The sequence below is a fragment of the Suncus etruscus genome, chromosome 3, assembly GCF_024139225.1.
Source record: "Suncus etruscus isolate mSunEtr1 chromosome 3, mSunEtr1.pri.cur, whole genome shotgun sequence".
NCBI lineage: Eukaryota > Metazoa > Chordata > Mammalia > Eulipotyphla > Soricidae > Suncus > Suncus etruscus.
The window spans coordinates 79,643,942-79,670,367 of NC_064850.1; the positions used below are offsets into that span (position 1 = coordinate 79,643,942).

General features: G+C 35.8%; 1 protein-coding gene and 1 non-coding gene across 2 annotated transcripts in view; both read left to right on the top strand.

The window, feature by feature from the left end:
• The window catches only part of TRPM6 (transient receptor potential cation channel subfamily M member 6), a 136,922-nt gene that overhangs the window by 21,761 nt on the left and 88,735 nt on the right, over positions 1 to 26,426 (top strand). Inside the window, exons 6-15 of the mRNA XM_049769755.1 lie at positions 5,539 to 5,710; positions 8,465 to 8,633; positions 9,348 to 9,471; positions 11,170 to 11,242; positions 11,577 to 11,677; positions 13,752 to 13,886; positions 15,774 to 15,827; positions 18,903 to 19,043; positions 22,626 to 22,739; positions 25,127 to 25,407. Of these exons, the coding sequence (XP_049625712.1) occupies positions 5,539 to 5,710; positions 8,465 to 8,633; positions 9,348 to 9,471; positions 11,170 to 11,242; positions 11,577 to 11,677; positions 13,752 to 13,886; positions 15,774 to 15,827; positions 18,903 to 19,043; positions 22,626 to 22,739; positions 25,127 to 25,407 (1,364 nt within the window). The remainder of the gene's footprint in view (positions 1 to 5,538; positions 5,711 to 8,464; positions 8,634 to 9,347; positions 9,472 to 11,169; positions 11,243 to 11,576; positions 11,678 to 13,751; positions 13,887 to 15,773; positions 15,828 to 18,902; positions 19,044 to 22,625; positions 22,740 to 25,126; positions 25,408 to 26,426) is intronic.
• LOC126005720 (U6 spliceosomal RNA) lies at positions 19,669 to 19,775 on the top strand. The gene has a single exon (XR_007494758.1). It is a non-coding gene; the product is annotated as a U6 spliceosomal RNA (small nuclear RNA).

Genomic DNA, 26,426 nt, shown 5'->3' on the forward strand with positions numbered 1-26,426 from the left:
CAAAAGTTATGAATTCATGACCAATTTTTTTTACTTCTTCACCTCTCTCTAGTATTTTTAAATAAATTCTAGACAACAGTTTCACTGATAATATTTTTTATTGAATCACCACCATAGATGGAGAGCTGAAAGTTGATGGTTGAGTTTCAGTTATACAATGTTTCAAGACCCATCTCTTCACTTTATTAGTAAATATTTTAGCAGATAATTCTAAATTTTCTGTGAAAAATATAACCACACTGCCAAGATTATACCTTAAAAATTAACAGTACCGTGTTTATTCGAGTATAACGTGCACCCATGTATAACACGCACCCCTAATTTTCGATTAAAAATCGGTATAAAATTTTGTTTCACACCAAGCATTATAATTGACAAAAAAACCCCACAACATTGTTGAACACATGTGGCCATGATAAAAATCAGTTATTGACAACATAAACTGGTATAAACACAATACTGAAATAAAATTACCCGCAACAATATTTATTTAAAATGCTTCCAAGTCAGATTCATCATCAGATATACTAAAGAGTTATTCCCATTCTTCTTGAGTTAATTTTTCATCAGTGTCCCAGTTGGCAGTAACATCTGTTTCTCCAGAGTCTGAATTCCACAGCAGGCTGTCTTCTGTGCCATCCATTTTATTGCTGATGCCTGTCTTCCAAAAACTCTTGATGATAATTTCTTTTGGTATGTCTTCCCATGATGATTTAACCCAGGATGTCACAAGAGATAGGCCAGGTTTCTTGAGGTTGCAGCCTGGAAAAGGCACAGTGCGAACTCACAATTCGCCTGCGCTCTCATTGGACCAGCCGTCACTGCCACCCCCCCCTCGTTCAAACGCGCACCCAAACTTTGATTTCTTTTTTTGGTAGAAAATATTGCGCGTTATACTCGACTAAATACGGTAATTCATGACCAGCATTAAATATCCAATCTATTTCAAGTTTTGGTAGTTTTTAATATCTATTAATTGTTTGATTTTATTATTTTGGACCACACCCAGCGGTGCTCAGGGGTTACTCCTGGCTATCTGCTCAGAAATAGCTCCTGGCAGGCACGGAGGACCATATGGGACGACAGGATTTGAACCAACCATTTTAGGTCCTGGATCAGCTGCTTGCAAGGCAAACACCGCTGTGCTATCTCTCCGACCCCTTTTCATTTTATTATTTAAAAAAAAAAAAAAAACAAACTGTTCCTGGGGCTGGAACAGTGGCACAAGTGGTAAGGCGTCTGCCTTGCCCACACTAGTCTAGGAAAGATGACTGTTTGATCCCCCTGCATCTCATATGGTCCCCCAAGCCAGGAGCAATTTCTGAACACATAGCCAGGAGTAACCCCTGAGCATCACTGGTTGTGGCCCAAAAGCCAAACAAAACAAAACAAAACAAAATAACAAAAAAACCCCAAACAACAAAACTGTTCCTATGTGTTGTTTTTCCTTGAGTCATTTTATTTATTTTTCTTTGGGTGGGGGAGTGTTTTTGTTTCTTCAACTTCCTGGAAGAGCCCGAGTAAGATTGGCAGTAGGTCCAGTAGGTCCTCTTTAAAAGTTTGAAAGATTTTTTTAACCACATTTTTATTTATTTATTTTTAATAATATCTTTAAGTGCTGTGATTACAAACATATTTGTTAGTTGGGTTTCAGTTATAAAAAATGAATATCCTCCTTCACCAGTGCAACCTTCCCACCACCAATGCCCTCATCTCCCTCCTCCCCTACCCTTTGCCTGTATTTGAGACAGGCATACTACTTCTCTCACTTTAAACAACTTAATATATGAAATTTTTTCTTTATTTGCGTGTGTGTGTGTGTGTGTGTGTGTGTGTTGTATCAGTTTGTTGAAGAAAGTGGGTCATTTGTTCATAGAGTTTCCATAGGTTAGAGTTTGCAGAATTTACATCTTGTGGTAGGATTTATTACATCTCTCTCTCTCTCTTTCTTTTTCTTTTTCTGTAATTTGATGTTGTGATATGTAGATAAAATCATATTAGGATTATTTTATGAAAATTAGGAGGAAGTATTACTTTCCTCAGAACATATGGCTTTTCTTTTTATAGTGTTAGCAGTCATTGCCTCATCCATTGTTTCAATAAATATGCAAAATGTTAATCATCATGTGTTGCGTTTTTTATTCATTTATCAAACACTCTAAAGAATGTTTAGATTACTCTTGGTTTTATGCTCAAAGGTTGCTTGCAGTGGTGCTGAAAGTACCATGTAGTGCTGGGGTTCAATGTAGGTCTCACACGTGCAAGGAATATACTCATCTTTTGGTTGTTGATCAGGAGATAAACCCAGTAGTTTTTAGGGATCTTCACTCAGGGATAACTTCTGGTAGGTGTAGGGAATAATATATGGTGCTGGGGAGTTGAACCTGGGTCTGCTATGTGCAAGACAAGCACCTTATTCACTGTACTATTGCTCTGATTCCATGCTCAGCTTATTAATCTACTTCTCAAGCCTTGGATGCTTTTAAAAAGAAATAATATTAAGAGACTATATTTGGGCCCTAAACATGATTTTTGAATTTTTTATATCAACATACATTTAGTTGGTTATTTTTTCTTTTACAAGAAGGATTATAAAATTTTGATGATACATAAATTTTTCTTCCATTTTAGAAAACAGTCTTTATTAATGTACTGGGATTTATAATACTTTTAATCATACTTTTATGGATACATTAATACCACACTCATCAGCAGAAAGCTTTCTTCCACCAGTAACCTGAGACCCCTCCGTCTTCCCCAACTCCATGTGAGCTCAGTTTTGTAGACAAAATCTTTAGTTCTTATGACTTTGACCACTTTTTGTTCCCTTACGGGATTCCCTAGAAGTAATTTTAAAAGTAAAATGCTTGGGCAATAAGTACATATCTTTAAAAATGTAATTCATTGCTTTCCAAAAAGGTGGAACCATTTACATTCCTAACAGCAGTTATGATAATCCCCATATCTATGAACATGGCCAGTGCTGGGTAGTCTGGATTTATTTCTTTTAAACTTTGTCATCATCATAAGTCTATACCAAACTGTTCTTATATGTATTTCTGTATGTTAACTATTGCTTTGGCTATTTTCTGAGGATTTTAAAGAATTTATAGCTTTGATATTTTAAAAGGTATTTTATACTATAATACATTCTATGTACTTTTGCTTGTCGTGTATGTATATTTACAACAGTTTTTTTGTTTTAAATTATTTATGATTCCTTTTACATAAACAAATATGGGGCCAGCGTGATGCCTCAAAAGACTCAAAAGGCAGGAGCTCATGTTTGGCATCATGGAGACTGGGTGTAGTCCTCTAGCACTGTAAAAACCTTGGAGCATGGCTGGATAGTATCCCTTGGTGTACCAAACTAGTGTCCCATAAACAAAATGTTAATTGTTTTAATTTTCTAAATAGATTAATTTTTTTTCTTTTTTTTGGGGGGGGGGTCACACTCGGCAGTGCTCAGGGATTACTACTGGCTCTCTGCTCTGAAATCGCCCTGGGGTGCTGGTATTCGAACCACCGTCCTTCTGCATGCAAGGCAAACGCCTTACCGCTGCACTATCTCTCTGGCCCCTAGATTAATCATTTGTGTCTGGCAAAAATTTGTTATAAATATTTGGATTTCTGGATCTTATTCACTGAGCTTTTTAATATGCATTAATGACTTATGTCTCCTAATTCACACTCAAGTAAAAGTGCTAGTATATGACTTATGTCCCCTGCCTTTCTACTTGAAGCCATATACTTTCTTAGTTGATCTTGTGAGAGTTAATATTAATCTGTATAACCATAATAATAAGAGGAAGAAGAAATAAGCTTTTGGAGAGTGAAATATTTCCCATTATACATAGGAATTCTGATATAGGAATTATTGTCCCCCTTGCTTTTACAGGCGATAATAAGCTGAAAATTGAGCCAGGCATTATCTAGAGTTCAAGTTATTAAGTAGAAGAATCCTATGCAGACTCTAGGATCATTTTATCTATCTGACCATGCAAAACTATGGCCAAGGGAACCTGGCTGGATGTAATGTGTACAAGTGCTGTTGAACTTACATAACAATTCTTTTTTTTTTGTTTTGTTTTGTTTTTGTTTTTGTTTTTTTGGGCCACACCCAGTGACGCTCAGGGGTTACTCCTGGTTATGCGCTCAGAAGTCGCTCCTGGCTTGGGGGACCATATGGAACGCTGGGGGATCGAACTATCCTAGGCTAGTGCAGGCAAGGCAGGCACCTTACCTCTAGCGCCACCGCCCAGTCCCTACATAACAATTCTTATGTAGCTCAATGACTGGCTAATCATATATGATCAGAGCACAGGTATGTATACTAGATAAGGGAAATTATTAATATTCAAGTGGATTCTTCATTTAATTTAAAGAAGACTACATAGGAGTTTATATTTTAAATTTTTTAAGGTTTTTTTTAAATTTTTATTTTGATCGCTTCTTGGCCTTTTGGCTAAGGTCAAGTGTAGTAAATTTTTATTTTGATAAAAGTGGATTACAAATCTTTCAAAGTAACATTTTGATACATAGCTACATAGCTACATTGAATAAGGGGCATTCCCATCACCAATGCTGTCTTCCCTCCACTCCTCTTCCTAGCACGCATCCCATATCTCCTTCCTATACCCACACCCTGGCTGCTAATATAAGTGGTCCCTCTGTGTCCAGCATGCTGTAGACTGGGCATTGATTTTGTGTCATTGGCTTTAGATTTGGTGTTTAAGTCTGATCATTTTTTTATGTCTACTTAATGTTCATATGACTGTTTGGTCTTGGTACCCTCCATTATTTCACCTCCATTTGTGAGGCGGAACAAGATGGTTCAGGTTATGTGGCTCTGTTTGAAGGAAAGAAAAAAAATAATATAATAAAATGGGGCAAAGATCAAACAAGCAAAAAATGGGAGCAGTCCTTCTAGAGGCTATAAATATCAATTTAAGAGAAGAAAGGGAAAACAGAAGAAAAACACAACAATACAAAAATTAAAAAAAATAAATTTATTTTATTTTATTTATTTTTTTGAGGGGCAATTCTTGGTGATGCCAAACTCAACAAAGCTCAGGAGGCCATGTTACAGTGTTCTGGGGACCATGTGGTGCTATGTATTGAAATGTATTGCATGTCTTACAGATGCAAAGTGTATATTGTACCTCCTGGGTTGCATCCCTGTCACTAAAATTACTTTTTTGATTATTAAAAGATTTGAGGGTTCCTTCTGGAGATAGTTGGCCAACTTACCTGGCTGTTCAATGCTATGGCTCAAGAATGTGATGCTGCTTAAGCTCTGTGATTCTGGGCACCATCAGAGCTCGCAAACATGGACCATGTGGTGCCAGAGATAAAATTTTGATGGGTTCATGCAAATCATAGGACTTAATCTTTGAATTATCACTAGGCCTTCAAGCTATATTTTTTTAAACATTTCAACAAAAATATTGTAGTGTGGAAAGACAGGTCTGTGGAGCCTGTGGTGGACCTAGGGAAGGATCTCCAGCTCTAACCATCCCTGTTTTCACTGTCACCTAGGTGGTGTGCCTGTATCAAACTTTTGGCAACCCTCTCAGCAAGCTGACCACACTCAATAGCATGCACTCCCACTTCATCCTGTCTGATGATGGGACAGTGGGCAAGTATGGAAATGAGATGAAACTCAGGCGGAATCTGGAGAAGTACCTCTCTTTGCAGAAGATTCATAGCCGTGAGTACCATAAGGGATCAACCAATATCCAGTGGGGATTGGGACAATCTGTCATCATGTTTAAAGAGTTTCTAGCAAAAAGTCTGCCTTGTAAATGCAAGAGAGCCAGGCAGAAGAGGATGGAGAATTGTGCGACAGGAGAAAGAAGTATCGGAGGAACAAAATAGGTAAATTTGGGTGAAGAATGGAGACTCTCAATAGTTCTTTGGGTCAATTTGAGTGTCCGGAGAAATAGGAAGTCTCAGAAAGAGCTTGAGGAACAATTAGGAATTTAACCTGATCAGGGTGGGAGATCACCTTTGATCATCAGGAAAGATGGCCTCTCAGATGGGGGTGGGGAGTCCTGAATCAGGTCAGGTCTTTGAGATATGACAGCCTTAGAAGTTGTTCATGTTGAGTCACTCTGGCAGTGATCTTTGAGGCCATTTAGGCCATCTACAGGAGGGAAAGAAATGGGCCAGAATATCTATGCTTCCTTGGTGAGGAGGTGGGAATCTTTATAGAGAGGCAGGTGCTCTTTGTGTGAATGGACTGAGATACAGTATTTTAGATCTGTCAAAAATACTTTTGGTTCATAGCACATCCCCAGTGAATATTTAATCTTTCCATTCTTCCCTCTTTGCTATAAGAATCAGCTAGTTAGGATGAGGGGCCTGGGAGGGACTCTGGGAAGCATTGCCTATCACTTAGAACCGAATGTGGAGAAAGGCTTGGAGGATTATCTAGGTCAGGAAAGGAGAAAGAGGAGGTCTGTGGTTGCCTTTGGAGTGTGGAGATTATAGGTGAAGTTGACCTTCAAAAGAGAGAAGATGAGGGTTCACTGAAGAAGTCACTGAAGAAGTCTTTGCAGGGAGGGCCCTATTTGGGTTTGAAATGTCTGTTGCTGAAACTGTCTTGTCTCTACTGATAAAATTATGGAAGGGTTCTGTGCAATGCTATAAGGTATGCCCTGGAGAACCAAAATTTTGTTTTGTGTATTCCTTGCCAAATTTCCATATGTACATGTGTGTGAAAGCTCCTGAGTCTTGGTCAGAATGATCAATTATCTCTGCTCTCAAAGGTTTTGAAATTTAGGATGGATTTTGAGGACTTTACTGTGGAGAATCAATTCAGTGGATGGATAATATTCATTAGTCTAAGGAAAATTGATATGAAAGCAGCAAAAACATGGATAAATTACCTGAAGATATATGCACAATGGCATACATACAAGAAAGAAAGGAGGAAAGAAGGAAAAGAGGAATGGGAATGGAAAGAAGGGAAAGAAAGAGGGAAGGAAAGATAAGGAAGAGAGAAAATGAGAGATGATTGGGAGGGAGAAAGGAAGACTGGGATGGGGCTCAGGTCCCTCATAAACACTGTTCTTGTAGATACTTCTCTTCGAGAGTAAGTAAATGACTTAAGTTAAGGTAGAGAAAGATGCTGTATAATACATGAGGCCCAAACTGTGCCGTTTGGTTATGACTATGACATGCTGAGTTTTTATCTTTGGAACACTTGAGTGTTATAAATGATAAATCAGATAATAAACCTAATGTCTAAAGAGTCAAAGTGCTCTCTCAGCTTGTTTCTGATTTCTCATCCTTCTCTATTCATCACCTTTTGATGTTTATATCTCCAGAATGGTCTCATTTATAGTTTATGTAGGCGACTGCATGTATATCTATGTAATATAAATATAGAATTGGATTTGAAAAAGTAAATAGGAACATACTAGTATACAACTCTGACTTTTTCACTTAGCATCTTAAAATAAAAAAATTTTATTAGTATTATTCAATTATCATTGGCTTGCTAAATTATGGAATTTCAAGTATTTCCATTTCTGCTTCTCTGTGTGTCTATTGCATCCATTTCCATAATTTTTACCAGGCATTTTCTTTCTATTTTTCCTCTTCCTCTGGAAACAATGTCTTTGAAAAAACAAATTCTTCATGTTCTTTCTCTTTTTGTATGTTTAAATAATGCATAAAAACAGGCAGGACTCTGTATGCAGCTTGGCCAAGTTCAATCCCAGGCACCTTATACAGTCTCCTGAGCTTTGTTAGAAGTGACTCCTGAGTGCATATCCAGGAGAAAGCCTCGAGCACTGCTGTTTCTGACCCTAAGATGAGAGAGTAAAATAGTAAAAGATGGCATAAATTAAAATAAAAAGCCTTTGAGAGCTGTCCATCCAATCTTGTTCCTAGAAATAACTACCATTTAAGCAGCTTGTATTGAAGAAAGGCAGAAAGCCTATACTATCTTTTTCTTTGAGATAACTTTGACATTTTTCACAAGGAAAAGTCAAAATTCTCTGAGGACTTGAAAATGTATTAAAAATCTTGGCCTTCTCTAACTTGAGAAAGCTTAAAGATGTTCTCATCTTGTTTATGCTATTTGTATGTAAAGTCCTATCTGTTGGCTTGGTCTGCAGGTAAACAAGCAGGGAGTCAAAGCAGAGAGGGGTTGAGGGCATGTAATGATTAGGGACCAGAGTGATATACAGTTAATAGGGTGTTTTGCCTTGCATACCATGAACTTGGGTTCAACATTACCCACCCCCAGCATCTCATACTGGTTTCCTGAGTTTCCCTCTAGGAGTGCAGAGTCAGAAGTAATACCTGTGTACCACCAATTATAGCTAAAACAAAAATAAAACAAAGAAACAAGCAACATAAAAGTGATGCTTAGATGTGGTTATGAAAGGCTGGTGTCTGGAAAGCTGAGATGGGCTCTTTCTAACAGTTTGGCATTTGTTGTCGTCTGAAACAGGCTCAAGACAAGGTGTGCCTGTGGTGGGGCTGGTGGTAGAAGGAGGCCCCAATGTCATTCTCTCTGTGTTGGAGATTGTGAAGGACAAAGATCCTGTGGTGGTGTGTGAAGGCACTGGCAGGGCAGCTGACCTCCTGGCCTTCACCCACAAGCAATTAGCAGATGAAGGGTGAGTTGATGGCTCTTTGTATTTGAAGCTAGAGGGATGGGGGGTGTTTTGCCACTTCACTGTCAGTGGGCAGTGGAGAAGGAAATTGACATCCTGACATTTATGGATTCAATGGGGATCATTAGTAAAGATTTGATCTTTTGCCACTTTTGAAATAAGAAGGCAGTATTTTTTTTGCTGTCACCTATTTAGTGTCGAAATTCTTCCCATTTCAAAAGAAAATGGGAATTATTTAGATTTTATTATCTGTGGGTTCACAAGTTAGTCATTCCTGCTAATTTCCTTACTAACCATTTATTCACTTGTTTATGCTAGACCTGCTCTCTATGGCTCTTGCCTCATTTCTTTTTTCTTCTGCTTTTTCTTCTGTTCTTTTCTTCTTTCTATCTTTTTAAAGCCCTCCCCCCCCATGAATACTGGCTTGTAAGCCTTTTTGGGGTACTACAATTCTTCAGCTTGTGATGCTCTTTATTTCTGCAAATCTAATAGATCAACAATCTAGGACCAGAGAATATTTTTTCCAGATCCCTTTATTCCTTTCAAGTTTAGTCTTTTTTTTTTTAATGCCTGCCTTTTATGCTTTTTATGCTTTGCTTTCTGCTCCTTTGCTGTCGTAGCAGATCTGCCCAAAGAACCTTCCAATGAGGCAGATGCTTTTATGTGATGTTGCCTGCTTCTTACTTTGCATCATTAGAATGCCCAATTGTCTTTCAGAGCTCTGCGTTCTCAGGTCAAAGAGGAAATCATCTGCATGATTCAAAACACTTTCAACTTTAGTCTTAAACAGTCCAAACACCTATTTCAAATTCTAATGGCGTGCATGGAGCATAGAGATTCTGTGAGTAAGATGAGTTGATCACTTAGTTCTGCTGATGAAAAAAAATGCAAATTTAAAACTAATTATACTGGTCATTTTCAATAAAAATTTTAAAGCATATAATTTAACATTTTAAACTGATTATAGATAAATAACTTTTTAGAACTTGACTTATTTTGTTTTTGGTTTTGGGTCATATCCAATAGTGCTCAGAGCTTCTAGATCTGCACTCAATGATCAGTCCTAGCAATACTAGAAGGACCATATGGGGTGCTTGGTATAGAGGGGGGTGGCGCTAGAGGTAAGGTGCCTGCCTGCGCTAGCCTTGGACGGATCGTGGTTCGATCCCCCGGTGTCCCATATGGTCCCCCAAGCCAGGAGCAACTTCTGAGCGCATAGCCAGGAGTAACCCCTGAGCGTTACCGGGTGTGGCCCAAAAACCAAAAAAAAAAAAAAAAGAAAATTATACAAAAATATTTCTAGATGGTAGAGACATGCTCATACTTTAAGTGAACTTGACTGCTGGGTTTGATGGTTATATTCTAATATCTATAAAGGGTTCCTTGGAAAGCATGGGGGATACATGGCACAATGGGATATGAGAATCTATTCTGGGATAGAAAAATGAATTAAAAAACTTGTGGACAATAAGATTAAGGAAATTGTTTTAGGGTACTTTGATTAAAATTTTTTTATCAGTGACTTATGTAATATGAATCTTAGAATTAGAATAAATATGCAGATATACCATGGTTCACAGAAATTTTTGACTTTGTTTACGGCAACACTCATGGTGCTCATGAGTGTTTTGCACTCAGAAATCACCCCTGGCAGACTCAAGGGACAGACGATATGGGATGCCAGGGATTGAACCCTGTGCAATTTGACTGTGCAAAGCAAATGCCCTATCGCTGTGCTATTGCTCCAGTTCCTTGTTCACGAAGATTGTTCTAGGACTTAAATGTAATGTCAAATCATATAAGATTTTGGTACTATTTAAGCATATCATTTCAAAAAGCCATCTGATCAAGTTGAGATTAGACATAAAATGGGAAAATATGTGAAAAGCCTCTGGGACTTTAGTTCTCAAATAGCCATGTCTACACTTAGCAGTGTACTTTCAAGTATGTACACACATAAATAATTTGGAAAACCAAATTTTCAGGTCATAAATTTTGAAAATCATCAATGAAGGCTTGCTTATATTTAAAAAATTAGTTGCACTGTTGCTATAATTTTTGATATTGTAAAAACAGTGCTATTCATCATATTTTCTCTGTGAAGTTTTTGATGCCTCACTTATATGACAATTCTTTGGGATTAATTAAAAAGTAGGACATACTTTCAAGGCTAGTTTATAGAAGGTCCTCATTTGATATTTCTTTAAAAAAGAGGAAATGTCTTCTTTTAATTTAGGAATAATACTGAGGTTTTTTTTTGCTAGAACATATAAAGTATACAATGTAAAGTAAACATTCCTATGTTTCTTTTTGGGCATTTAGGTTTAAAACTCATTTTCTGCCACATGTCTATAGTTCTCAGTTATCCTATTTAAAAAGTGTTCTCTGTTATATGTAAAAAAAATAAGTTAACTTTTTTTACATTAATAGGGAATGTTTTTTTTCTCAGTAAATAGTGCAAGTAAATTTTGTAAACACTTTGAAATATTTATTTTCTAGTTCTGAAAATGTCAGCCTTTCTCCCTTTGAATGGTTCTAGATTACTATATTTGATGCTGATTCTGAGGAGTCACAAGACCTTGATTTGGCAATCCTGACGGCTCTCCTAAAGGGTAAGTGTCTGAATAAAGTTAGAGTTGTTCCTCACTTTTCACATTCCATGACATTTTAGGCTGACATTTTGTATTATTTTTGTTTTTATTTTATTTATTTACTTTTAATATTTTATTTTAGTTTCTGGCACAGGATTCATCTGTATTTAGGGTTAACTCCTGGTTCTGCCCTCAGAGATCATTCCTGGCAGTCTCAGGGGGTAATATAGAGCATCTGAGATAGAACTTGGGTCAGTCTTGTACAAGGCAAATGCCCTGTCCTCTGTGCTATCTCCCTCGCCCTATTAGGCTGATATTTTAAATAGAATATGTTTGTTCCTTTATTTCATCCTAGGCACCAATCTAACAGCATCAGAACAATTAAATCTAGCAATGGCTTGGGACAGAATGGACATTGCCAAAAAACATATCTTAATTTATGGGCAACATTGGAAGGTATAGTGAAAATTATATCATTTGGAAAGAAATGTGTTTCATATTTGTTTGTTTGTTTATTTGTATATTAGAGAGGGACACATAAAAAATTGAAGAAGAGACTAAATATTTTGGGAGAGGTGTGGCTACCCAGGAATAACAAAGACATTTCTATCATCTATGTTGTCTCTCTAAAAATCACTACAAATCCCTGGTTTCCACCGCCACCCTCTTTCCCCACCACAAATCTGGCTCTGCTTCAGACCAATTGAAAATGGGTAAGGAAATGTGGAAAATTTAGAATGGAGAGAATATTTAAAGTTTTTTGTTTGTTTGTTTGTTTTTGTTTTTGGGTCACACCTGGCAGTGCTCAGGAGTTATCCTGGCTCCATGCTCAGAAATAGCTCCTGGGAGACCCGGGGGACCTTATGGGATGCCGGGATTCGAACCAATGACCTTCTGCATGAAAGGAAAATGCCTTGCCTCCATGCTACCTCTCCTGCACCAGGAAATTTAAAGTTTTAACATATATTTGCATTGTTTATTTAAAACAGTTTCTTCTTGCATTAAAGTACATGCTCATTAATATAGGTTTATAGTAGAAGTTAGAACAGAGAAAACAGGAAAAGAAATATACCTATAGTAATAATGATATTTATGCTTTACGTTTTAATTTTGAAAATTGTGGTTTTGTCAACCCACAAGTGTTTAAAGCACCAAGTGGTACAAAGACACTGCTAGAATAACCATCCAGACCTGCTACTTATAAGAACCAAATAGCTAATGTTTTTTTCCTCCCACACCCAGTGATGCTCAGCCTCTATTCTTGGCTTGGTTCTCAATTCGAGATTGCTCAGATTGTTCCCAGTCACACTTGAGAATCATTGCTGGAGATTGAACTTGAAGTTCTTGAATGCAAAACATGCACATTAATTGAGGATTTTAATGGTAGTTGTCTTGAACTCACCTTCCCGCTCGATATGACAGTTCCTAGGTGATGCTTCATGCTCTGCTGGCTGGTTCTGGATTTTTTGTTTGTTTGATTGTGAGTAGAGACTTGAGAAAGCTTAAGCAATTCTGAGACTACTGTAGGTGAAACTTTTAGTGGGTTTGAGATTCACAAATGGGAAAACTGAATATTGCATGGCTTACGATTATATTAATTATACTACCATAAAATCCTCAATCCCTAGTTTTAAAAGCTTTGATACTAGTTTATGAAAATAAAATAGGAAACAGGGAGCTATCAGCATGAAATTGAACATGTATTTATTTATTTTCTTGTATATTTCTAGAATTCAGTGGAATAAATTTATTTGTTTCTCAACTTTTTAAAGTATTAATCTGGTCATTGATTAATCAATTACTGTTTATCCATCTCTATTCCTCCTACCAAAACATATTCTTGTCCTTCTGTGTTGTAGAGTCACTTTGAAAAAGATTTGAATTTACTGTGTAGTGGGATTTTAGACAAAAGCTTGAGTATATTAAATTCACAACTTGTGCCCAAACATCAGGTAGAGTTAAATAAAAAACAGGACAAATTATAAAAGCAGAAAAGAAAAAAAACTGATTTTTTTTTAGTAGACTTGTATGAAAACTATAGGTTACTTTGGGTTTGGGAAGCATTAATATTTCTTTATAATAGCCCATCAGTCTTCGCACTCAAGAGCAAATTCACTCAGGAAGTCTTTTATGCACTCACATTTGTTTTTAATATTTTATTTTATCTTGGGGCTGGAGCAATAGCACAGTGGTAGGGAGTTTGCTTTGCGTGTAGCCAACTCAGGACCAATCCCTGGCACCCCATATTGTTCTCTGAGCCTGTCAGGAGTAATTTCCTAGTGTAGAGCCAGGAGTAAACCCTGAGCACTGCTGGGTATGGACCCAACACAAACAAAAACAAACAAACAAACAAAACAAGACAAAATAAAAATTTATTGTTTATTGACTCAAGCCTGAACTTTTTTCATAATGAGATTTAATTTTGTGATTATGATGTCTGTATAGTTTTTAGTTCAACTCATGTAATTCTTTGATTGTTTCTACTTTCTAAAATATCTTCATATTTCTTATTTATTCCTATGATTTGAAGCCTGGTGCCCTGGAACAAGCTATGCTAGATGCATTAGTGATGGATCGAGTGAATTTTGTGAAACTCTTAATAGAATATGGAGTGAACCTTCATCGCTTTCTTACCATCCCTCGATTGGAAGAGCTCTATAATACAGTGGGTATTTGGACATTTCATCACTAATCTTCCTTAAGATCTTTTAATCATGTAAGGATGCGATTCAAGTGTTAGATCACATGCTTTGTATGTGCAAAGTTCTGAGATTGATTCCTGGCACCTTATGGTGTAAACACCTCTGTCCCAATATCTCAAAGTGTAATCCTGGTTGTTCTTTGGTACTGTTAGTTCTGACCACTAGAGGTGATATTTCCCAAGCCAACAATGCTTTATTGATGAATTAGATTTCTTTAAGCCAAATATTGAATATGTGATACTACTTAAATGTTTTTATTCAAAGACAGAATAAAGAGAAAAAGAAACAGTTTTCCCAATTAAATTTTATCCTAATATTTCCTTGTTTTAAAAGAAAAGAAATAAACACTATTTGAATTTAAGAACAGAAAACCACATACCAATGTAAAAATATTCTAGTAAGATACACTTAGAACCATAGATGGGAATAAGAACAAATTACTTTTTAGTAGACTTTTTTTTTTTAAATTTTTGGGCAACACCCAGTGATGCTCAGGGGAGCTATGAGCTCAGAAATCACTCTGGCTGGGGGACCATATAGGTCTCCAGGGGATTGAACCATGGTCCATCCTGGGTCAGCCATGTGCAAGGCAAACACTCTACCACTGTGCAATTGCTCTGGCCCCAAGTTGACACTTGTCAAACTAAAGCCACTGCTAAAATAATCTTTCTGCAACTTTGCTGTGCAAATACGCAATGAAACTAGACTGGCCCTTTATTATAGCAGTATCTCCCATTAATAAAACCATGCATCAACCTTGAAATATTTACCCATTTCTTTTCATCTTACTCTCTGTCCTTCCTCCTTTCCTTCTATTCTTTTTTCTCCTTCCTTTATGGGGCACATCTGCACTGTTCAGTGTTTACTCCTGTTTCTGCATTCAAGAATTATTCCTGGTGCACTCAGGAGATTATATGGAGGTCAAGAGATGAATTCTAAGTCTGTTGTAAGCAAGGCAAGTTCCCTATGCACTCATTGTACCCTTTTTTTCAAAGTTCTTTTTAGGGATTTTGGAATACTCTAGTTCATAATGATCTGTAGCTATAGTACACATTATTTACAACTCCTTTTGTTCTTACATATCTTCATATTGTTGTTTTTTCCCCCTAAATTTGGGTTTCCTTTTCCTTGTTAGATTATGTGAACTCTGTTAAGTGGTCCATATTCTTCACTGAATTCCTTAAAAGCTTAATTAAGAATGATAAATTTTAATAGATAACTCATCAGAATATAATTATATATGATTAAGGAAAAATTAGTTACGATTTATTCTTTCCGGGGGGAGGTTTTGGGCCACACCCAGCTGTGTTTAGGTCTTACACTTGTACTCAAGAAACATTTCTGGAAGGACATGGAGGGCCATATAGGGTGGGTGGATTGTTCAGTTTGGCTGCATGCAAGACAAGTATCTTACCTGATGAGATATCTCTTTGAATTCCTTAACATTTATTTTTTAAAATAGATTTAACTAATTTCTACTGCACATGTATACCTTACCTTATAAAATACTTTAGTCCCCACTTATACTTAATTGTTTATAATTTAAAAACCATTTAAAAACTTAATCACTATGCTTTACCAAGTTATTCATGATTGAGTTTCAGGTGTACAATGTTCCAACACAAGCCCTTTTATCAGTGTCCTTTTCCCTTCACCAATGTCTCTAGTTTCCTTCCCAGAAACCTAATTGTATTTTTGTTAAAAAACATGTACTTTAGAATGAATATGGTTTATGCTTCATTACTAAAAATGTTGAAGAAACTTTTTGGTGTTTTGGATTATTTAAGAAATTTTGAAAGTTCTTTTCTTCTAGTGCATAGTATTTAAATAATTCTTTTTCTTTCACACAGAAACAGGGACCTCCTAATATGCTCTTGCACCATCTTGTTCGAGATATAAAACAGGTAACCTTGTTTGGAAGTCTTAAAACATTCCTTGTGTACCCCTTTATCTTTGTGATGGTCATATTGCCAGATTTTGTTTTACAAATTATAGATTTGTTTTCTGGTGAATTGCATTTTGTCTATACTTTGAACAATGTCATTACTAAGCCATACTCATATTTGCTTTACATTTTAAAATATTTGAAGAAGCATTGGCTTATGTTTATTTTCTGTTACAAGACACGAGTTGCAAACATATTAAGCTTTTATCATATCAGAGGTCTTCCAGTGCTAAGACTTCATTTCCACTTTAAATAAAATATTGCCAATGATTAGGAGTCTGCTGCTGAACATTAATAAATGGCTTTGTTCTTTTATGTTTAATAGGAAATGTTTTATGTTTAATGAATTTTTTTTGTTTTTGTTATCACAATTTTGAAAATAAGTTGTAGTTTGGTGGTATTCATATTATTTCTTTCATGAGTATAAACACTGTTCTAGGATCTCAGAGTAAAGCCCACTATTTTGTACCCTGATATTCTGCTATGGTTCTCTCTCATTGAACTCTGAGCTAAATCAGATATAATATAAAACCATCTGATCCTAGATGATTTACAAAAATTTTACAACTGCAATGAATTTCATGCCTTAATTCTCCTTTAATTACCAAGAACCTTTATCAATAGCTAAAAGTAGGTAAGAAAAATTGTCACCATAACTAACACACATCCATAACACATTTAAATTGAAAAAGCTGTTCGTTTTTTCAGAGGGACCACACTCAGGGGTTTTTATAGGTTACTTAGGGTTCTGCACGCAGAAGTCATTCCTAGTGGTGCTTGTGGGTCCATATGGTATGATGGGGATCGAACCTAGGTCAGCTGTGTGCAAGGCAAATGCACTACCCAATGTGCTATCATTCCAGCCCCATTTTTAAAAGGTTCTTAACTCACTTTTTTCTCTTTTTTTAAATAATATATTTAAGCACCTTGATTACAGATATGATTGTAGGTGTGTTTCAGTCATATAAGGAACACCCCCTTCACGAGTGCATAAAAAACACCCCATCATCAATGCCCTCCATATACCTCCCCCCACCTGTATTTGAAACAGGCATTCTACTCACTCATTAGCATTGTTATGATAGTAGTCAGTGTAGTTATTTCTCTAACTGCACTCACCACTCTTTGTAGTGAGCTTCATATCATGTGAGCCAGTCCTTCCAGCCCTTCCTTCACTCTACTGTCTCTGGGATTATTACAATAATGTCTTTTATTTTTCTTAAAACCTATTGATGAGTGAGACTATTTTGTGTCCATCTCTCTCCCTCTAACTTATTTCATTAAGCATAATAGATTCCATGTACAGCCATGAATAGGACAATTTTATGACTTCATCTCTCCAGACGGCTGCATAATATTCCATTGTGTATATCTATCACAGTTTCTTTAGTCATTCATCTGTTGAAGGACATCTTGGTTGTTTCCAGAATCTAGCTATTGTGAATAGTGCTGCAGTGAATATAGGTGTGAGGAAGGCATTTTGTATTGTAGTTTTGTGTTTCTGGGGTATATCTCTAGGAATGGTATAGCTGGATCATATGGGAGTTCAATTTTCAGTTTTTTGAGAATCTCTATATTGTTTTCCATAAAGTCTGGACTAGATGGCATTCCCACGAGCAGTGAATGAGAGTTCCTTTCTCTTCACATTCCCTCCAGCACTGATTGTTCTTGTTCTTTGTGAAGTGTGGCAGTCTCTGTGGAGAAATCACTTTTTTCTGACACTATCTTGAAGAAAATGTGGGCTTTTTGTTTATTTTGACTTACTGGAAGAGTCTGCATGAAAGGGCTGTGGAGGAAAACATTTAATTGGTAAATTAATAGTAAATCAACATGTCCAGACTGATGTCACTTAATTTACATTGATTTCTGTTAGATCAAAATGATTTGCCTTGAGGCTGAAGAGGTATATAGGTAGGGCATTTGCCTTGCATGCAGAAGGATGGTGGTTTGAATCCTGGCATTCCACATGATCCCCCAAGCCTGCCAGCAGTGATTTCTGAGCATAGAGCCAAGAGTAGCCCCTGAGCACTGCTGGGTGTGACCCAAAAACAAACAAAAATAAATAAATAAAAAGATTTGCCTTAAATTATTTCCATAAACTATGTCATAGTAAATTGAAGAAAAAGGAATAAATTTTGTTAAATATATTTCGAAATAGCACCAAAGAGCTGCTTATTTTTGGTGACCTTTTGAAAAAGTAAATGATTACTGTGGAATAATAAGAAATTAAGTAGTTGACATTTATTTATATTTAAGCTTATTTTTACTCAAATACTTGTGGCTTATTGTATAAATTGTTTATTTTAAATATTTAGTTTACTACTCTGTCTGCTATTTAAAATGTACTATGAATTCAAAGTTTGGTTATTAAGCAATAGGAAGTAGGATTTTTAGAGGTCAAACAGTTTTCATTTAGACTAAGATCCAGATACTTGGAAATTTGTGCTCCACCTTCTTATCATCATAACATTTGTCTTGGCAAGAGTTATGTTTTGAGATACCATTTGCTTCTGTCACTCCATATTCCTTTTTTCAGTTTGCTTTCCCTTCTTCCTCATTTCTGTTTTGTGTATGACATAGTCAACACAGTGCAAAGTGTTATAGTCCTTTCACTTTATTTTATTGATGCTAAGGTTTTAACCCTAAATAGTTTGGGATTACATAGTTTTAGTGTATCTTTCAGTACCTACTTTCTTGTAATAGTTATGTCATTTAATTGAAAGAATCCTTTGTATTATATGTAAATATATTTAATTCTAAATGTTTAGAGATTAGAAAGAAAAAAATAACAAAGAAGCAGATGTAAGTAAACATTTTATATCTCTGAAATTAAAAGCACTAAGGTAAGTATCATTTTCCCTCTGAACTAATAGGCTATATCAACATTTGGTCATACTAATGAATCAATTTTAAAGAAGATTGATTGAAAAGTCTGAGTCTCTCTCTTTATAGTTGATTTGATTATATTCTAATGGCCTTGTTAAAACTCAAAGAAGAAATGAAATCTATAATTTATTATCTGTTTTTGTTTCAGCATACACTTCTTTCAGGCTATAGAATAACATTAATTGACATTGGACTGGTAATAGAATACCTCATTGGTGGAGCATATCGAAGCAGCTACACTAGAAAAAGTTTCAGAATCCTCTACAACAACCTCTACAGAAAACACAAGGTAGCATAATTGAAAAGTATCCTAGTAACATTAAGAATATCTAGAAGGTACACTTTTAGAAATGTCTTCAGAAACTTAGACAGTAATAGCCTCTAAAATAGTGACTTATTGAGACTGCTACAAAGTACTGTGCTAAATGTTGGAAAGTTAACCTGGTTTGGCCACAAAGATTTGGGATTTATAACTTTTCAGAGGAAATATATTTGTGAATAACTAGCCATAATGCAAAGCAGGATAAAACATATACTGTATTGTTATAGAATAGTTGATTGACAGAATTAAATGAAGAGACAACTAGTTCTTCATTTTTCTGATGAAAATATAAGAGTAAAAAATGCAATAAATTTGGGGCTGGTGAGGTGGCGATAGAGGTAAGGTGTCTTCCTTGCAAGCGCTAGACAAGGAAGGACCGTGGTTCGATCCCCCGGCGTCCCATATGGTCCCCCCAAGCCAGGGGCAATTTCTGAGCGCTTAGCCATGAGTAACCCCTGAGCATCAAGAGGATGTGGTCCCAAAAACCAAAAAAAAAATTGCAATAGATTTGTGAATAACTAGCAATTATTAAAGTGGATACAATATATACTCCATTGATATAGGAAAAGTTGACTATCAAAAGTAAAATGAAGTGCTCGCTTCGGCAGCACATATACTAAAATTGGAACGATACAGAGAAGATTAGCATGGCCCCTGAGCAAGGATGATACGCAAATTCGTGAAGCGTTCCATATTAAAAAAAAAAGTAAAATGGAGAAATGATAAATTCATCATGATATGAAAACAGAGATAAAAATCTAGTAGAAGTTTATAGTTATATAACTTATAGTTACATAATCTGGAAATGGCAAACAGGGTTTAGAGACTGTAGATGATATGGGAAGACATCTGCAGAATACATTTCATGAAATGTGTTATGAAATGTAGATTGGGGGGTCTTTATTTCTGCCTGAGAAAATGGTAAGAGCATGAAAAGCTGAGCATATTGAAATATAGTTTTTGTTTTTGGGCCACACCCCACAATGTTCAGGGCTTATTCATGGCTCCGTGTTTAGGAATTACTCCTGATAGTGCTCAGGGGACCATATGGGAGGCCAGGGATTGACAAGTATTCTTCATTTCCTACAGTATTGTTTTTACAGTGACACAGACTTTTGTTTTAGTAGAGATAGAAAGTTCTGAGTAGTGAGACTGAAAAGGAAGCTTGTGTTAGGATTCTATAAAAAGGCTAAAACATCAAGCTATGTCTGACATTTAAGAATTGGTTGAACTGAAATCCCAAATTGGCTTTGGAGATGAAAAACAAAAACAAAGGGGCCGGAGAGATAGCATGGAGGTAAGGCATTTGCCTTTCATGCAGGAGGTCATCGGTTCGAATCCCGGCGTCCCATATGGTCCCCCGTGCCTGCCAGGAGCAATTTCTGAGCCTGGAGCCAGGAATAACCCCTGAGCACTGCCGGGTATGACCCAAAAACCACAAAACAAAAAAACAAAAAAAACAAAAAAACAAAAACAAAAACAAAAACAAAAAGAAGTCCAATTTCACAGAGAAATGTTCTTTATTGAGACATCAAAGGCATAGAGATACTTCTGAAAGTTCATTTACTTCATTTAAAGATACATTCATTCCTATGAGGTTGTCTGTGGCAAGTGTAAATAAGCCTGTACACTGAAGTCCAGTGGAGGGCCCAGTGGACACCTTCTGCTGAACCTTAGAAATAGGTATAGAATTATTTTTCTATTTTCTTAAATATTTTGGGTGGGGTATGTAGAGATAGTATAGCAGGTAGGTCTCTTACAAGCAACTAACCTGGGTTTAATCCCTGGCATCCCAAATGGTTATCAGAGACTTGCCAGGAGTAATTCCTGAGTTCAGAGCCAAGAGTAAGCCCCTGATCATTGCTGGGTGGGCTCCAGAAAAAGTCTTAGGAAGATATTTTTGATGGCATATGAGGCTATGCCTGGTTTAGTGCTCCTCTGTCATTCCTGGGAGATTCTGGAGATCCTATAAAATGCTAGTGAGTCTCCTGCATGCAAAACATGTTGCTCAGTTCATTTCTCTCTATAGTTTCCCACATCCTACTTTTTTTTTTTTAACATTTTCTAGTAAAAGTATAGTTTATAAATTCATAGTAAATTGGATCATAATGTGGGAGCCAGATATAAATGAAGATATAAATCTTCATTTTAGAAATTGTGTCATCTTGGATCTGGAGCAATAGTACAGGAACAGTAATGGTTTTCTATCTCTAGCACCATGTGTTGTCCCCTGAGCCCCTTTAGGAGTAATCTCTGGACATAGAATCTGAGCACCATCAGATGTAGGTCCCCAAGCAAAGCAAAACAAAATAAATTGCAACATCTTTAATGAGAAATTTAATCACCAAGAATTAGGTGAATTTTTCAATTAATTTTTTCATAAAATTTCCAAAAGGAAGTAATAATATCTGAAAATCTCATACTGTGGGACATAGAGGGTTTATAATAACTTGTTAATAAAGACTAGATTGGGGCCAGAGCTATAGCACAGCAGTAGGGTATTTGCCTTACACACAGCCAACTGGGAGGGAGCTGGGTTCAATTTTTGGAATCCCATATGATCCCCCAAGCATGCCAGGAATGATTTTTGAGAACCCCTGAGCACCACTGGGTGGACCCAAAATTAAACAAAAAATTAGATGATTACTAATGAAACCATGTTGATTATCCAATAATAATGACTATAATTCTAGTATTATATTTAATATTTAATTAAATCACTTCAATTTGACCCCCTCATACCTACTGGCTGGAGAGATAGTTAGCTGGCAGAGGACCTGCTTTGCTTGTAACAAATGCAGTTTGGATCTTGGCACTGTATATATTCCTTGAACACCACCAGAGGCAATCCCTGAGTGTAGAGTCAAAGCTTGGAGCACTGCCAAGTGTGTCCAAAAACAAAACAAAACAAAACAACAGCAACAACAAAATAAAAGAACCCCACATGCTGAAAATATATACAGTTCAAAGTATTTGGTTTATAATATAAATTTTTATGTTGGTCATTTTAAGAATTCTTTTGTTTTTCTTTCTCATTAATGGAAGTTTCAAAATTGATAAACTTTGGAATTTGTTGTTGCTGGACCTCTTCCCAGGAATTCCAGTGGAAATATTATATAACACCTGGAAAAATTCCATAACTTTCTATTTTATTGTTAACCTTGGAGTTGTTTGTGAATGAACTTTTTCTTATCAACACTGTGAATCTTTATTGCCTATTTTGAACTTGTTCCAGGTATAAAACATATATTTGTCTTAATGGAATTTCCACATAGGGAAGGAATGCAGACATATATAATAGGGAACAGCCTGTTCTCTACATTTTTAGGAAATCACAATGTACTTAATAGTAAAAAGGAGCTCATGAGAGGCTCTAATTGGGTAAATGATTGCTAGATATATTTTAAACATGGATAAGAGAGACTTTAGAAAGTCAATAAATATTATTTGATTTTATTATAGTTGTTATTAATTTATTAATTTATCTTATTTTTCTTTTTATTTAAAAAATTAAATAACATATGTCAGCGAGTGACCAGCATTGCTCAGAGCCTTTCTCAACACCCCCTTCATTGGAGACGCTCCTCAGAGAATAAAAGTGAGTCAGCAGAAAGCACGCTACACTCTCAGTTTATAAGGACTGCCCAGCCTTACAAACTCAAGGTACTATTATTTTCAGACTGAAAACATAATTTCTCTTGGAAAAAAAAAAAGGACTGTTCTTAGAGAACTGTTTGAGTCCTTTATTTTATTAAAGTTGTACAAACTGAAATTCAAAATATTATAAACAGATGGTACAAGTCAAAAACATACTACAGCCTTCTGACAATAAGAGCCAGGACAGAGCACTGGCAAGTAAATGACTACTGAGTTTCATTCTTGTTCTTTCTTCTATCTTGTGTAGACAGTAATTCAGAGTCAGTCAAGGGAATGGTGTAAAATCACCCCTTACACCATATCTTGAACCCTAGGTGATGAGTCTGAATCAGGGTCATGCAGGAAATAATTCAAAACAGGCCGAGGGTGAAACATTTATAGTCTGGCAGTCTTCGACCTCATATCTACCCCACGCTGCCAGCCAGACTGTTTTTATTGAATATAGAGACTATAAGTACAGATAGCTCAAGCTATCCTGATCCAGTCCCACCCAGGTTTACATGTAAAATAATCTCTGTAGTGGGTAAACCAAGTTGTAAACAAATAGATACAAAGGAACCAGGAATGATATTTATTTTGGGTAAAATAAGGTGTAAACTAACACCAAGAAAATAGCCATCATTCAACACTATGGCCTCATTTTTCTTTCCTCAAAATTAATTGGTTTGACTTCTTCCTTCTTTACTTCCCTCTCAGATTACTCTATTTCATCTTAATTTTTGATTTTTGAGATATTCTTGAAATGTCTTTGACCTATTGTTACAGTATTTCATTGATAAGAAAGTTTTTGTGTGTGCATAATTCTTATTCCCCTACTACTTATATTACTTATATTAAAGTCCTATTTTCCTTTGAGAATAGTGTTTTTGATTTAGAATTTCCATATAAAAAGATAGTACATAGGGTGAAAGAGATATGCTCTCCAGAGCTCCTAGAGTAAAAATATCTTTTATAAAATTACCTTTAGTCATACTAATAAACAAAGTTTCTTCTTTATATAAAAGATTTGTTGTTTTTCCTGTGATATCTTTTAATTAAATAATAATTGTGAATATTATCACTTGTTAGGCATTAACCAATTCAGATGGTTAAATTTAGGAAACATATGGGTTTCATTGACTGATTTTCTTAAAAGTTACAACTATAGAGGCAGGACAAATATACAGGGTTACGACACTTATCTTGCATGTGACTGACCAAGTTTGAAATAAAGCATTTCTTATAGTCCCCCAAGAATCACTAGTAGTGACCCACAAGCACAGAACCAGAAGTGATCCCAGAGTACTTCCAGATATAATTAAAAAATTAAAAATTATAAGTATAGTAGAGTATGATAAACATTGAAATAGACACACATTAGGTAATATAGAAGAACTGTGGAGTATTAGAAGGTGGCATTTGAGATAAACTATAAAGGGTGCATTTATTAGGAGAATAATACTACATAAATGCCTATTACCATCATTAAAGGAATATAATCAGAATAAAGGAAAGACAACTTGGAAAACTCATTCATTTGATACATGTTGGCAACAGTCACCTTTTCATTATTCTTTTTCTATTTAACACAAAAGGGTCATCTTATTTATTATTATTCCATGTCTTACCTTCTCTTTTATTATTGTAGTTGTGATGGCTAGGGATAAGTCAGTTGGTTTTTCTGTGCCAGAGTCCACACACTTCGTTGTAGTAACAGAGATGATGGAAAATGGTACAAATGGTAGTGTCACCAGAATTGAACTCAGCAGATGGATTGGGGATGGTTATTGAACTCTTAGCCCTATGACCTTATGGCAGAAAAGGTGCCTTGCCACTCAGCTGCACCCATATACCCACTTAATGACATTTGTTTATATATTTTGTGTATATGAGATCACACCTGGTACTGTTTGAGGGCATCAGGGGTGTAACCAGTAGTGTAAAGAAAGATGAGCTGTGCTAGGTACCTAATGGGGTATCAGACATGTCAAGTCTCATAAGGGTAGCTCTCCATTACTGACATTTCTCTGAGGGTATAATCTATTTGTAAGATCAGTACTGTAAATTTAAAGAGTTTATTAGTTCTCATTTATCCAATTAGAAATTCTCAAGTCATGTTTTTGGATGGCTTAAAGTTATCATATTATTAATGGATCTCTTTCAAAGTACCTTATATTGTATTCAGTGAACTTAAGATACCTTTGTCCATAACTTAAAGTTCATGGATTTATTAGAGTGAAGCTGATAGCTTGTTTTCTCTTTTTCTTTTATTATTTTTGCCTCTTTGCAAGCAGTGTTTTAAAAATCCTCTCTGTGATACCTGAGCCTTCTCATTAGAAAAAATACATAGCTAAGTATTTGAAAAACCTTATTTTTTTTGAAAAAAACTTATTTTTACCTTTTTTTTTTATTAGGAAAAGTCTGGAATGCTTTATAAATCAAGGAAGAAGTCAAGAGAAGAGCACAATATTGCTGATGACCCCGAGTCAGATGGTTTTATTTACCCTTATAATGACCTGTTGGTTTGGGCAGTGCTAATGAAAAGACAGAAGATGGCTATGTTCTTCTGGCAGCATGGAGAGGAGGCCACAGCTAAGGCGGTGATAGCTTGTATACTCTACAGAGCCATGGCCCATGAAGCTAAGGAGAGCAACATGGTGGATGATGCCTCTGAAGAGTTGAAAAATTACTCAAAGTAGGAGTTTTCTCTTCATTACAACCAAACACCAATAGTTCTTACAGTGGTTATACATGTTTATCTCCTCAACTATAGAATTTTTAAGACAAGTAGATTTTTTTTGTTTTTTGGGCCACAAATGACAGTCATCTGAGGTTACTCCTTGATCTCCACTTTCCTTGTGGGCTTGGGGGATGATATGGGATGCCAGGGATTAAACCCAGGTTGGCCCTGTTCAAGGCAAGCACCCTACCCACTGTACTATTGCTCTGGCCCCACAAGTGGATCTTAGTGCCATACATTTAGTAGTCTCTCTATCAATAAAGGTCTTTAGGTATTTTAAAGAGTTTTGTACAATAGAAGGAAGGTATCTGGCCCTCAAGGTTGCTAGTTTCCAGTTAGCTGCTTAATAATTGGGCAAAATATGGACCAGATTTACAGAATTTTAGTTTCCTAATTGTAAAATGTTTAATGAATGATTTCAAAAATTCTTTTCATTGTTCACTCTTGATCCTAAACTATGCTAAAACGTGTGGTTTACTTTGAGAATTTCACAGGGAAGAAAAAAATAATAAGAAAACAGACTTTTAATAAACTGGAAAAGTTAAAAATGGCTTTGATTTTTGATTAAGTTATAACAAATTATTATGGTAGTGAGGAAAGAAAGTAAATTAGAGTTAATAAAAACTAATTGATAATTTTGACTAAAATATTACAAATAGATATAAAATCTTGTTTATAGAGAAAATAATATTGGGGCAATGTCCTGGGAGTGTCTCTGGGTCTGCTTTTAAAATCACCTATAGATTTTGCAAATTTTATAAAAGTTGTTTTCAAAATTTTGTTGATTTCTAGTTTCATTTTGATGTTATGTTTGTTGTGTAAAATGTTTTTATACGGTGGCTGTACAACATGTAGGAGCTTTTTCTTATGAACAACTTGGCTGTTCTTGGTATAAACTAAATTCAGTAGCAACTATGTATATATACAATAGATGCATTCTTTCAGGTTAGGGAGAAAAATCTATTTTATCACAG